This window comes from Mastigoproctus giganteus, chromosome 6, assembly GCF_048544385.1.
Source record: "Mastigoproctus giganteus isolate SK-2022 chromosome 6, ASM4854438v1, whole genome shotgun sequence".
Classification (NCBI taxonomy): Eukaryota; Metazoa; Arthropoda; class Arachnida; order Uropygi; family Thelyphonidae; genus Mastigoproctus; species Mastigoproctus giganteus.
The window spans coordinates 181,004,057-181,018,145 of NC_143580.1; the positions used below are offsets into that span (position 1 = coordinate 181,004,057).

The 14,089-nt window shown below is 36.9% G+C and overlaps 1 protein-coding gene across 1 annotated transcript in view; it reads right to left on the reverse strand.

The window, feature by feature from the left end:
• Positions 1 to 14,089, reverse strand: part of pug (pug C-1-tetrahydrofolate synthase, cytoplasmic) — a 329,380-nt gene that overhangs the window by 26,611 nt on the left and 288,680 nt on the right. The window contains exon 20 of the mRNA XM_090376599.1: positions 8,860 to 9,041. Within this exon, the coding sequence (XP_090232725.1) occupies positions 8,860 to 9,041 (182 nt within the window). The remainder of the gene's footprint in view (positions 1 to 8,859; positions 9,042 to 14,089) is intronic.

Genomic DNA, 14,089 nt, shown 5'->3' on the forward strand with positions numbered 1-14,089 from the left:
CTCTTTAAAATCCAGCACCTTCAGGGAAATGAGAAGTACCAGATTTTAGAGAGGGGAGTATACCGGTACTTAGAGGTTGGGCAGGTTGGGAGAAGCACATTGATGAATATTAATACTAAGAACTGAATTTATTTACATGTGTAAATGTTTATATTAACTAAAAGATAGTACTAGTGGTTAAAATGTAAATAACAGTTCAATATGTTAAATGTAAACATATCACAATAAATATATGGGAAGAAATAAATGGGAAGCATTCAAAGAACTTATTGTGGAAGCTACTAGGCTTTACATACCAACTAAGAAATATTGTTCAAGGTTTAGACCTAAATGGTTGTCAGATGAACTAATAAGGCATATGGCAGAGAAGAAAATATGCATGGGATACATACAAATTAACACGTGACACGGACGCCTATGATAGATACAAGTTGATCTGTAACCAAGTTACAAAGGAGGTTAGGCAGGCGAAGGCAGATTACGAGAGATCCTTGGCAAGGGATGCGAAGAAAAACAGCAAAGAGTTCTTTACTTATGTAAACTCTAGAAGGAAGGGGATGAATCAGATTGGTCCACTTGAGATCGATGGGTCAACTGTTGATGACCCTGCTCGGGTAGCTAACAAACTAAATGAATATTTTGCATCGACATTCACACATGAGGAGTTATTCAGCGAGGGGAATGCCAGAGGTGTATTCAACTCTAGCAGTAAGCTAGAGAATCTTGTAATAACTGAGAGCAAAGTGGAGGAGAAATTGTTGAAGATAAACACAAGAAAGGCACCTGGGGTGGATGGGATCTATCCAGTTATATTAAAGGAGGCAGCAAAGGAGGTAAGCAAACCCTTAGCCATAATTATGAGAGCTTCCTTGGACTCAGGGGAGGTACCCATTGACTGGAGATGTGCAAATGTGACCCCAATTCACAAAGGGGGATCAAAGGCTGACACAAGTAATTATAGACCTGTGAGTTTAACTTCTGTTCCCGGAAAATTAATGGAGGCACTGGTGAAAGAAGCACTGCAGGATCATCTAGACAAGACTTCAGTTATAGCTAGGACACAGCATGGTTTTGTTAAGGGGAAGTCTTGCCTGACCAATTTGATTGGATACTATGATGCAGTCACAAAAGAACTGGATGCAGGGAATAACTTTGATATTATATACTTGGATCTTAGAAAGGCTTTTGATACTGTTGCACATGGAAGACTGCTGCACAAATTGGAGCAGTGTGGCATTGGAGGCAAGTTGCTGCTATGGATAAAGGGGTGGTTGAGGGGGAGAAGACAGAGAGTGGTAATCAATGGACACTGCTCATCGTGGACTAATGTTATTAGTGGAGTCCCTCAGGGTTCAGTATTGGGGCCTTTATTGTTTTCTGTATTTATTTATGATATTGATGATGGTATATCAGGCTTAATGTCCAAGTTTGCAGACGATACGAAGGTTGGCAGGGTTGTCAAGGACACTACTGACACTATGCTGCTGCAACAGGATTTGGAAAGGTTGAGCAGATGGGCTTCGAGGTGGCAAATGAAGTTTAACATTGACAAATGTAAAGTACTACATTGGGAAACAGCAACCCCCAGAGCAACGTATCAACTCTGTGGTACTACACTGACAGTGGTAGAGAATGAAAGGGACCTGGGGGTGGTGGTGCAGGCAGATATGAAGTTCTCTGAGCAGTGCAGACGAGCTGCAAGAGTAGCTCATGGTGTATTGTCAATGATATATAGGAATTTTTCTAGCAGGGATAAGGAGGTGATTATTCCCTTGTATAAGGCAATGGTCAGGCCACACCTAGAGTACTGTATACAGGCCTGGAGGCCTCATTTCAGGAAGGATGTAGAGCTGCTGGAACGAGTACAGAGAAGGGCAACTAGATTGGTGAATGGGACAAAGGGGTTCTCTTACGAAGAAAGGCTTAAGTTTTGCAAATTACAGTGTCTGGAAACTAGGTACCAGCGGGGTGATCTGATAGAGGTGTACAAAGCCTTGAATGGTTTGAGCATGCTCAATGCTGATGGGATTCTTCCTCTAGCTCAGAAAAATCACCTGAGAGGGCATAAATTCAAATTGAGGAAAGACAGATGTAGGATAGATGTGCGGAAATTTGCCTTTAGCCAGCGGGTGGTTGGTGGGTGGAACAGACTTCCATCCCTTGTCGTGGAAGTTGATAGCCTAAATAAGTTTAAGGCTCAGCTGGACAGGTATTTCGAACGAACAGAGGGGTGAAGTGGAAGTGGTTATTTTTATTTATTTATGTTACTTTTTTTTTTTTTTTTTTTTTGGCTGATGCTGCATAAGCTTGCTTTCTTGCATCAAATGCCTCTACTAATGCTAATGCTAATGCTAATAAAGTCACAGTGACTGTTGTCATGTACTGTAATGTCAGTTTTGAATCCATTCCTAGTACATCAGAGAAAATATCAATGGATGTGCTTCAGAAAAAAATAGAAAAAAAAAAAACCTTTCGCAATGGAGAATAAGAAAAAATTAACTATTCTTCTTCTCCAGGAATCTATATATTTAATATGGAAGCTGTTTACTTTCGACAGTCAGCGTGAACGATAGGCTTAACCAATCGGGCTGGAAGTGGTTTCAAATTGAAGATATTTCTTCCTAGGTGTGCAGAAAGTTGTAAAAATTTAAAAATTCCAAATAGTTTTATTTTATGGAACGGCCAGTTTTGTACTACAAAAGAGAATAGTTCGACATTCACTTCATAGATGGAGCCACAGGAAGATGTTAACTGTTAAACAAACAGTTGTCCAAGTTTATAAGGCATTTTTTTCTGATTAACAATTTACATTTTAACTATTTAACTGATCAACAATTTGCACAATCATGTCCTTTGTTCTGAAAAAAAAAAAAAATAAATAAATAAATAATAATAAAACTCTGATATCAATTTTGAAATTTTTGCAACAGGTATAGCTAGCTGTAGCCATTGCGCACAATAGGCCTAACTGATTTGGTCTTAAATTGTGCAGAAACGGGAAAATATAAAAATTCTGAACAGTAAAAAATCCGAATAGTTTTATTTTACAGAAATAAAATATGAGAAAGGATTTGATACATACTGGCTTAATTGCTCACGAGAAACACAGACTACATTTCATTAGGATAGTTAGAGAAAAACTCTACTACCAATTGTGAAATTTTCACAAGGGGTACTGCTAGTAATTATAATAATAAGTCAGTCCTTTATCAGTTTACAAGGAGTGATAATTTAATTTGCAGACTGGTGTAAGATCTTATCTTAATTGTCATCATCTGTGGATTTCTCCTTCTCGAAATACTTCCCCCTTGAACTTTACACACTTTCGCCACCGTTGTATCATTAAATGCTTCTTGCAAGCCATTTTTTGAAAGACTGCTTCCGTTGTGGCTCTGCGAGCATCGTTGTGTCGGCATGAAATATTTGCCTTTCAGAGCTTTCTTCTGACACGGAAACAGGAAGAAATCACACGGGGGCTAAGTCCAGTGAACAAAGACAATTTGGCAGAACCTCGGCACCTACGACAGTGATCACTGCCTGCACAATATTAGCCGTATGGGCCCTGGCATTGTCTTAATGGAGAAACCACTTCACACCGGAATATTGCCGTCCTTCCAAGACACTCATTACCATACGCTTCATTCATATCTTTAACTGTTTCCAATACATTTAAGCCCCATCTGACACAATAATGATCACATATCACTGTTCAATCTGAATGTCTGATATGATACTTGTTTCAAAACGATTGTTAGTGACACGTGGCTAAAAAAACTCTTCACACAACATTAGCTCGACAAGTACTGGTGTGTGTGCGCACACAGAGTCTGCTCAGTAGCGATTAGGGAGAGTGCCTCTAGTGGCAGTTATGGTAAGTTCGTGCAGTAAACATAAAATTTTGCACCAGTCCACAAATTAAATGATCACCCCTCATATATGACATTTTGTTTTTAATAATGTATTGTATAGAAATTTAGTCAATTTCTTGCACATAATAACAAAAATCACTAAGTTTTGTTTTTGCTACCATTATAACTATAGCAGAGAAAAACAACATTCAATCAAAGTCACTCACTAGGTTTTTTTCCATAGCATTAGTGTGGAGTGGGAAGTCAAGTGCAAAACCGTGAATTGCCTGGTTTTTTTTTTTTTTTTGTTTTTTTTCCTACGTTAGTAGGGGGGAAAAATAGGCAGTTCAAGGTTATGCACTTGAAGAGCTGTATGACTGTATAATGGTGGCAAAATACCTTGACTGTGTGGAATTAAATCAGTTGTTTCTGCACATCAGTAAGTTGCTGTTTATGGAAGAGGTTAACCATAGATTCCAAGAAGCATTTATTTTTCCAGCTGTACCTATCTGAGCATTTTCAATCTTCCCCTCTTTGCTCTCACTTGTCCTAGAGTGACATCTAACTGGTCAACCAATTTGTGCAAGTGCTGTCTGACTAACTACATAACTGTAATTTCAACAGCTGTTCACTCTAAGTTATGAACTTTATCATATAAGAGATAGTTCTGAGAGAGAGTGTGTGAGAGAGAGAGAGAGAGAGAGATTCAACATTACAATAATATAGCTAAAGCTATATGACCTCTGAGAAATTTTAAGGTATTTTAATTTTAAGGACAGGATAATCTTGTCCTTTCAACTGCTTTTACAGACAGAATTATCTAAACACCACATTAGTTTTAATTTTAATAGGAGAACAAACGGTCCTTTGTAATGAGTTGTCCTGGTATTGTACCACTGTCAACAGATGGGCTTGCCAAAAGGTTAGCTGGCCATTTGTTCAAAATATAGCTTGCAATAACAGCATGTTTCAGGACTAAATGGTCCTTCATCAGATAGAAGGGTGGTTTCTAGTGCCAACATACAGACAAAGCAGATAGTTTTAGCTATATTATAACTTTGAAAACTCTGATTTCACATACCAAACTTTTACATCTGTTTTGTCATTGTGTATTGCCATTTAGAGACAACTTGTTACCTGACAATGGATCAGTTAGTCCCGAAACAGGCTATCACAGCGATCTCATCTTTTAAGCAAATGACCAATTAACATTTTAGTGAGACTGTCTGTTTGAAAGAAACACAATACCAGGGCAACTCATTGCAAAGACAAGTTTTTTCTGTGTGAGAATTAAGGCCATTACATTATCTATGCAATTTGAACCTTGCTGGTTGCAAAAAGGAATTTAAAGGACAAGGTAGTCCTGTAAGCATCTTATAGAGAGAAATGTCATTTTTTTTGCATTGATTCTTAAAGACAAATGCAACTGCTGTTATGAATGCCAGATTTTTATTATTTATTTTAGTCAAATCCAAATTAATGCGTGATGTATGATATCAGGAGCGCCTACAGCTTCCATACTTTATAATATAGAATTATAAGGAACATCATTTTAACTGCATATAGAAATTAAAAGATTTCTGATGTCTGTCACAGACATCAAAAAATATTAAAAAGTTAAATATTATGAAAAAACTAATGAAGTCAAATAAATGAAGACCTCTTAAGACTTGGAAAATTATTAATTCTTTATAATGTTCAGATTTTAAATGCCATAATCTTTGTAAGAATTTAAATGAAATTTAAGTTTTTATAGGTGTGATGGATTTTCATGTTTTAATTTTCATTTAAACTTGACTCTCACCAGTTATCTGATTATGAATTATCGTTAAAAATTTTAATATATTATGTGTGGATTGCCTCAATTGAGATGGCAGTGAAGTTACTGTTTTATTGTAATAATGAATTAAAAATAAGTGAGTCCTTCATAACAGTTTAGCAGGTTAACAAGTGTCATTCATTTGTAGAGCTCTAGGCTCCAATCCCACTGGAGATCAATATCTTTTAAATTGAGGATGTAGTTAGCAGACCTCAGAAGGAAGAAGTCGGGGGTTTTTTTTTTTTTTTTTTTTTGAATGAGTTATTTCTGGTATTTTGTGGATATTATTTCAGTGATGATAGCAAAGGATGTTATTTGGGAGCATAAAATACAGACAGATGATATTCAGGTCTCTCTCTCTCTCTTGTGCATTGAATTTCAGAAAAGACCAATCGTTCTACAACAGTTCAGCCCTCTGCTTGCATCTTCATGCTGGTGGGACTTGGCTGTAAGTATATAAATCTAATTACAACCAATAAATGGTTGTAATTAGATTACAACCATAAATGGAGTAGTGCTAGATTGCAATACATATCAGTTAAGTGATTATTTTAACATTTCAACAATAAAGCACAGGATGTGTTCCTCAGAGAGCTCAGGAGACAAAATAAAATCAGTCTTACAGTAGTGCAGCATACAGGTATCAGAAATATGGCAATGCCTTACTTGTTTGGCGTATTAAGAATTCATAAACTGGGTTACTCTATTTTCCCTTTTTCTTTCTATCACAACTCAGCCCTTTCAGGATTATTTTTCTTTTTTAGTTATTTTTTCATTATATATCAGCTTTTAATTATATAATGAATTATATATTGTTGTTATGTTGTTATTTGGTTTTTAGGAGCATTAGCAACTAAGGCCATATTGCTCCGGGAATATGCGGTGTTCATTCCTTGACCTTTCCGCATCCTCCATATTTGGTGGTGACGGACTTGAACCCCGGTCTAATCAAGAAGCGTGGGCTACGCACTGCTGCTCCTTCCCACCTGGTTACAGACGTGCCTCGTGCCTATATATTATATATCAGCTTTTAATGATATAATGAAATATATATTATATATCAGCTTTTAATTACAAAGATTATAATTAAGAGCTGATAACATTCTCACCTCCTTTGATATAGTATCTTTATATACAAATATAGCTGTCAAGCTTACTTTGACTGGTGCCTCCGTAGCCAGGTGGGCAGAAGCAGCAGTGCGTAGCACACGTTTCTTGATTAGACCGGGGTTCGAGCCCGTGCCCACCAAATACGGAGGATGCGGAAAGGTCAGGGAATGACCACCGCATATCCCCGGAGCAACATGGCCTCAGTTGCTAATGCTCCTAAAAACCAAATAACAACTTACTTTGACTAAAATGAAAGAGTAGTAAAAATTGGATTTCTCTCTAAAGAAACATACAAAACTCATTCCAAGTTATCTTGTAAAGCTTACTAAAAGGAAAAATGATTTAAGTATAATTCACTTATGTTTTTGGAGCAGTATGGTAAGGGCAAGTTGCTACAATAGATAAAAGGTTGGTTGAGTGGGAGAAGACAGAGAGTGGTAATCAATGGACACTGCTCTCTTCATGGATTAATGTTACTAGAGGAGTCCCCCAGGGTTCAGTGTTGGGCCCAGTGGTGTTTTTTGTATTTATCAATGATATTGATGAAGGTATATCAGGGTTAATGTCTAAGTTTGCAGACGATACAAAGGCTGGAGGGGTTGTTATTGATAGTATACTAATGCAATAGGATCTGGAATAGTTGAGCAGATGGGCTGAGAGGTGGCAAATGAAGTTTAACATTGACAAATGTAAAGTAATGAATGTGAGTAGCAGTAACTCCAAAGTAACATACCAACTGGGTGGTACTACACTGCAGTAGTGGAGAATGAAAAGGACCCGGGGTAACTGTCCAGTCAGATATGAAGTTTTATGAGTAGTGCATTGCAGACAGGCTGCAAGAGTAGCTCATGGTGTCGTGTCATCATTGTCATGTACATGTCAATGATGATTGTCTCCTTGTATAAGGCAATGGTACAATGATGTACATGGCAATGATGATTGTCTCCCTGTATAAGGCAATGGTACAATGATGTACATGTCAATGATGATTGTCTCCTTGTATAAGGCAATGGTACAATGATGTACATGTCAATGATGATTGTCTCCTTGTATAAGGCAATGGTCAGTCCACACCTTGAGCACTGCATACAGGTCTGGAGGCCTAATTTTAGGAAGGATGTAGAGCTGCTGGAATGAGTACAGAGAAGGGCAATGAAACTGGTGAGTGGAACAAAGGGTTGCTGTTACCAAGAAAGACTTAAGTTCTGCAAATTGCAGCATCTAGAGACTAGGCACCTGCGAGGTGATCTAATTGAGGTGTATAAGATCTTGAATGGTTTTTGCAAGCTCAATGTTGATGGAATTCTTCCTCTTGCTCAGATTACTCACCTGAGGGGATATAAATTCAAGTTGAGGAAAGACAATTATAGTGCGGAAATTTGCATTTAGCCAGCGGGTGGTTGATAGTTGGAACAAACTTTCATCTGTCGTAGTGGAGGTAAAAAACAAATAAGTTCAAGGCAGAACTAGACAAGCATTTGGAGTGAATGGATACGTGAAATGGGAAGGTTTTTTTTTTTTTTTTTTTTTTGGCATTATAAATGCTATATAAGCTTGCTTGCTTTCATCATATGCCTCTACTAATGCTATACAAATATAGATGTCAAGCTTACCTTGACTAAAATGTAAAATTCGATTTTTCTCTAAAGAAATATAATTTAAGTATAATTCACATGTTTTTGGACTTCTGAAATTTCTGAGTGACTGAGTGTGTGTCAGCCCCCTCCCCCACAAATGTTGTGCTGAAACACAATCTCAACTTCCAGAGTTACATTAGATTATACTTTGTGTGATATGCAGATGACATCTAATTATTAATTAATGTATAGTTAATAAGCTTCTGAAAGAGTTCAGTGCCTATCATGTGGTTAAGATATACAGCATAGATGGAAGTAGACAATGGTTTAGATTTCTTAAATATTTTACAATTTATAAACAAGGTACTTCTAAAGCAAACTTATAATCAACTTTAATAGCTAAAATATTAAACAAAACTAACAATAAAAACTATTGTTGACTGATATTATTGTTAGTTTTTCAGTAAATGCTTCACAGGAAAGTAACAAAAATATTATATTAAACCTCTTCTGTGTATTCTTTAGGTAATGGAACACCTGCAGTGACAGCGGGTCCTCCACCATGCATTTTTAAGGCTCGAACAGTAGCAACCATCACAACAGCACTCGGAACTAAACCAGAATAGCGACATTTAATATCAAAGAACTTTTCCATTCCAATATCAGCGCCAAATCCTGCCTCAGTAACTAAAATACAAAAAAAAAAAAAAAAAAATCACCCTCGTCAAAGAAAGGACTCACATGAGTATTTTAATTAAAATTTTGTTATATATGAAAATAAAATATTAAATATTTGCTTATTAAATAATTTTTCCCAAACTGAAACAAAGCACAGAATCTGGGGGTTAGAATCACTACAAAGGCAATTTAGTTTATGCAATAAAGGCTTTAACAGGATCCAAATCCCTCCACTTGGCAGGTAAAGTCATTACCAACACAGTTTCAGATGTTCACACACATGCATCCCATATCATGAAGTCTAACTGCAACAGGCAGTTGGACTACACAATAAGGTTATACAAGTTAATAGCAACAATGCATTGTGCACATGATGTTTTCTGTCTTACTTTCATTTCCTCTACTACTAACAATGAAATATGTAAAACAATTTAAACTATTTAAAACACTGCACAAGAGAAAGTGGCTGTCTTTTACTAAAGTTATTGAATCTGCTTTATAACAGGATACAATAACTTTATTGTGTACTTTTTGATTTCATTATTAAAATCTTTTTAAAAAAGTACTGCTTGAGTATAAACCCCAAAAAAAATATATACAGTAGAATGTCGGTTATCCGGAAGTCAGTTATCCAGAACAATTTGAAAGGCTGATTTTTCTTCTTTTTTTTTTTTTTTTTTTTATAAATGGTAGTATTTGAGACAAATGTTTATTGTGCTACAAGAGTATTTCTGTCTGTTTTTTTTTTTTTTTTACGTCATATATCTGGTGGAATCTTGGATTAGGACTAATCAGTTTTCTTCGAAACCATGAGTGATAAGAGTTTAGTTATTGCCTCCATGAACCCAATTTTCTATGATATATTTTGTTCTCTTCATTTCATATTATGTTTACTTTAGGTCCAGATTCAGTAAGAATACAGTAATATTGGCCAAAACTGTGCGATTTATTGTTCTTAGATTTTTAAGGTAAAATGTCAAAGAAAAGAAACAGCACTGAAATTGGCAGAAAATCAGGAAGAATGCGATAACTTGAGAGATTTAGCAGAAAAAAAAAAAAAAAAAAGGTCATTACAAATGAAGCAAAAAACAATCAAACATTATTTTTTTAAAAATTACTTTAAATTTTTTTCCACATCTCAAAATTTACAGTAAAATACCTATTCGAGTATACATACATATGTAAATAAATTTGTTTTTTTCTCACATGATTTTAAAGTCTTTTTTTTTACCTTACATTCAATTATCCAGAAAATTTTGCTATCTGGAAGAGGTCTGATATTAATTGCTCTGGATAACTGCTTTACATATAAAAGAAAAAAAAAAAAAAAAAGTCTACATTTATCTGTGTTGAGTAAGAGGTGAAGAAATCATGACTTATCCTATATATATAAAGCAAAGACTTCTATGCATATATTAACAGTAGAAGGAAGGTGATGAATCGCATTGGGCCACTTGATGCTATGGATTAACCGTTGATGATCCAGCTCAGGCTGCAGACAAATTGAATAGCTATTTTGTATCTACACTCACACATGAGGAATTCTTTAGAAAAGGGGATACCAGGAGTTTATCAAACTCTGATGAGAAGCTAAATGACTGATAACTGAAAGGAAAGTGGAGAAGAAATCATCGAGGATGGACATAAAAAAGGCACCTGGGGCAGATGGAATCTATCCAATTATATTAGTATTAGCATAGGCACATGGATGCAAAAAAAAGCAAGCTTATATAGCATCAGCCAAAAAAATAAACCAAATCTTCTAATTTCACCCATCCACTCGCTCCAAATGTTTGCCTAGAGTTTATCAGATTATTTAGGATTTCCCCTTTTGGGTCTGGTTTTATATTAAGATCTGGTTTTATATTATGCCAGTGACATAAACACTGGCATAATATAAACGCGGTGACATTTGCTGACAACCTTGTTTTAGCAGCCAACACCTTGACAAGTCTTCAGTGCCTTCTTGAGAGAGCTAATGTTTTCTTGAATAAGAAAGATTGTGCAAGGCTCATGGGGCAGAATTTTTTCAGCGTGGTCTCTGCTTGCCAAAGCGCAGACCACGCTGTGCTTACCAAAGCAGGAGAGACTGCTTCTACTGGGATGGGATACACTTAAATACAAAGGGTGAAAGAATATTTGCTGATGCCATTGAGGCAGTGTTAGGTGGGTCGGAAAACTGCTAGCTTGGGAGATTCACAGACTAAAAAATTAACAGCAGCCGTAGGCAGAGGTGAAAATGATTCTTGCACTACTTCTATTGTAGTCTTCTTGCTCTCTACTCCTAGAGGGCAAGTTGCTGGGGATTTCAAGAGCTACTGAGAGTCATCATGGAACAAGTACCGTATTTCCCCACGTATTAGACGCACCTTTTTTCGAAAAATTTGGGGTCTAAAAACTGGGTGTGTCTTATACAGCGGTTGTAGATTTTTTTTACTTGCATTTCCTGCTTCTTCGCGCTTGTTTTCTTTGCACTCATTGTTTCACACTTGTTACTGGTATATTAGGTTACGTTTTGCCACGTTCTGCACAGACACAGTGCTGAATTCAAGTTAAAAGTGATCCAGTTTGCAAAAGTGAATGGAAATCATGCTGCTGAACGTAAATTTGGTCCTCCTCCAACTGAGAAAACAATCTGAGACTGGCTATGGGAAGAAGAAACCCCTACTGAAAATGCCATGGCAGAAGAAGGCCATTAGAGGCAAGTCAGCAAAATGGCCTAATTTAGACAGGGAATTGAAGATATAGATTGAGGAGCAAAGGAGAATTGGAATTCCTGTGTCCACACCGATGGTTCAGCATGAGGCAAGAAGAATTACTGATGAAAAAGAAGTTACTGATTTCAAAGGAGGACACAGTTGGTGCTTCAGGTTTATGAAAAGGAATGGACTAAGCATGCGTACACGCACCAGACTTGCCCAAAAGATGCCTGAAAGCTATGAGCAGAAGGTCCTTGAATTTCATCGTTTTGTCATTCAATGTCGGAAGACACATCAGTTTGAGTTGGGACAGATTGCAAATATGGACAAAGTCCCCCTTCAATTTGATGTCCCAAGTAACAGAACTGTTGATAAGAAGGGGGTGTAAACTGTAACTGTAAAGACAAGTGGACATGAAAAGAGCCATTATACAGTTGTTCTAGCTTGTTGTGCCGACGGAACCAAGCTGCCTCCTATGCTGATTTTCAAACGCAAAACAATGCCAAAAGAAGACATTCCTCGAGGAGTGATTGTCCATGTTCATGATAAGGGCTGGATGGATCAGGATGGGATGAAGATCTGGTTTGAGAAAGTTTGGAGCAGGAGACCAGGTGGGCTCTTACGCAAACCTGCCCTATTGGTGCTTGATCAGTTCAGGGCACACATAACAAAAAACACAAAGAAGATTGCTGCAGAGCAAAAAACAAAACTTGCCGTCATACCTGGAGGCTTGACATCCCAGCTCCAACCACTTGATGTCAGCATTAACAAACCCTTCAAAGCTGACATGAGAGACGAATGGAACCAATGGATGAAGTCTTCTGGGGACAATTTGACACCAGCAGGAAGAGTGAAGAAACCAACTATAGGAGAAGTTTATACCTGGGTGAAAAGATCCTGGGATAATATCAAGATTGAGATCGTTGTCGAGTCATTTAAGAAGTGTGGCATTTCAAATGCCATAGATGGAACTGAGGACGAGGCAATATATGAAGGCAGTGATTCGTCACAGACACAGATGAGGACAAGCTAATGGATGGGAGTTTTGACAGTGATGAATTGTATGAATTTTATGATGAATAAAACTTGAGTTTAATAACTTTATGTAATACTTTTTTTTCAAATTTCGGGCCCTAAAATTAAGGTGCGTCTTATACATGGGGAAATACGGTAAATACATAGGCTGTGTTAGTGTAACTAAGAGTATGAACAGGTGCATGAATACTTGTATGTACATTAATGCTAGAAATATAGTAAAGAAATTTGATGAATTTGAAGTGCTCATCAAGACATCAAAGGCAGATATTGTTGGGATATCAGAGACATGGTGTCACACATATATAAGCAGAGAGAATTGGAATTTGGGGAGTACAATGTATACAGAAAGGATAGACAGGGTAGGAAGAGAGGAGGGGTTATGCTGTTAGTTAAGAAACACATAAAATCTAAGGAAGTGCATCCAGTTGACATGGGTGGACAGTGCAATGTTGAGTCACTTGTGTGACATAAACACTGGGAATGGTAAAATTAGAGTAAGTGTGTGTTTTAGGCCTAATGACTCTGATGAGTACAACAAACAATTATGCAGAGATATAGAGTTGGCTAGTAAATCAGAATATCTTATAATGAGGAATTTTAACTTTCCAGATACAGACTGGAACTTGTGGATTGGTCACTAGCAAGGATTTTGTGGATTTATTCGATGATTGTTTTCTATAGCAGCATGTTAGAGAGGCAACAAGAGGGAGTAACACTCTTGATTTGATTATCAGCAGTGATTATTGATGCATTAAGAATATACAGATAAAGGAACCACCATACGGCAGTGATCACAGTGTACTGATCTGGGATTTATTTAAAGATGTAACTACCATCAAGGTTAAAGGGAATGGTTTTTGTTTTTGTAAAGGCGACCACAGTGGTCTCAAACAGTTTTTAAATTCTATACAGTGGGATCAACCGATGATGTTAAAACAGCGAATTCTAAATGAGAAGCCTTCAAGGAATTAATCTTGGAAGCTACTAGGCTATTGATACAAGGGTAAAGCCCCTCTAAAAAATACCGTTCAAGATTTAGACCTAAATGGATGTCAGATGAACTAATAAGGCTCATGGCAGAGAAGAAAAATGCGTGGCATGCATATAAATTATCAGCCAACACAGAAGCCTATGGCAGATATAAGCTAGTCTGTAATCAAGTCACAGAGGAAGTTACGCAAGCGAAGACTTATTACAAGAAATCCTTGGCAAAGGATGCAAAGAAAAACAACAAAGATTTCATTACTTATGTAAACTCTAGAAGGAAAGGGATGAATCTGATTGGTCCACTCGATGTTGGTGATCCTGCTCAGATAGCTG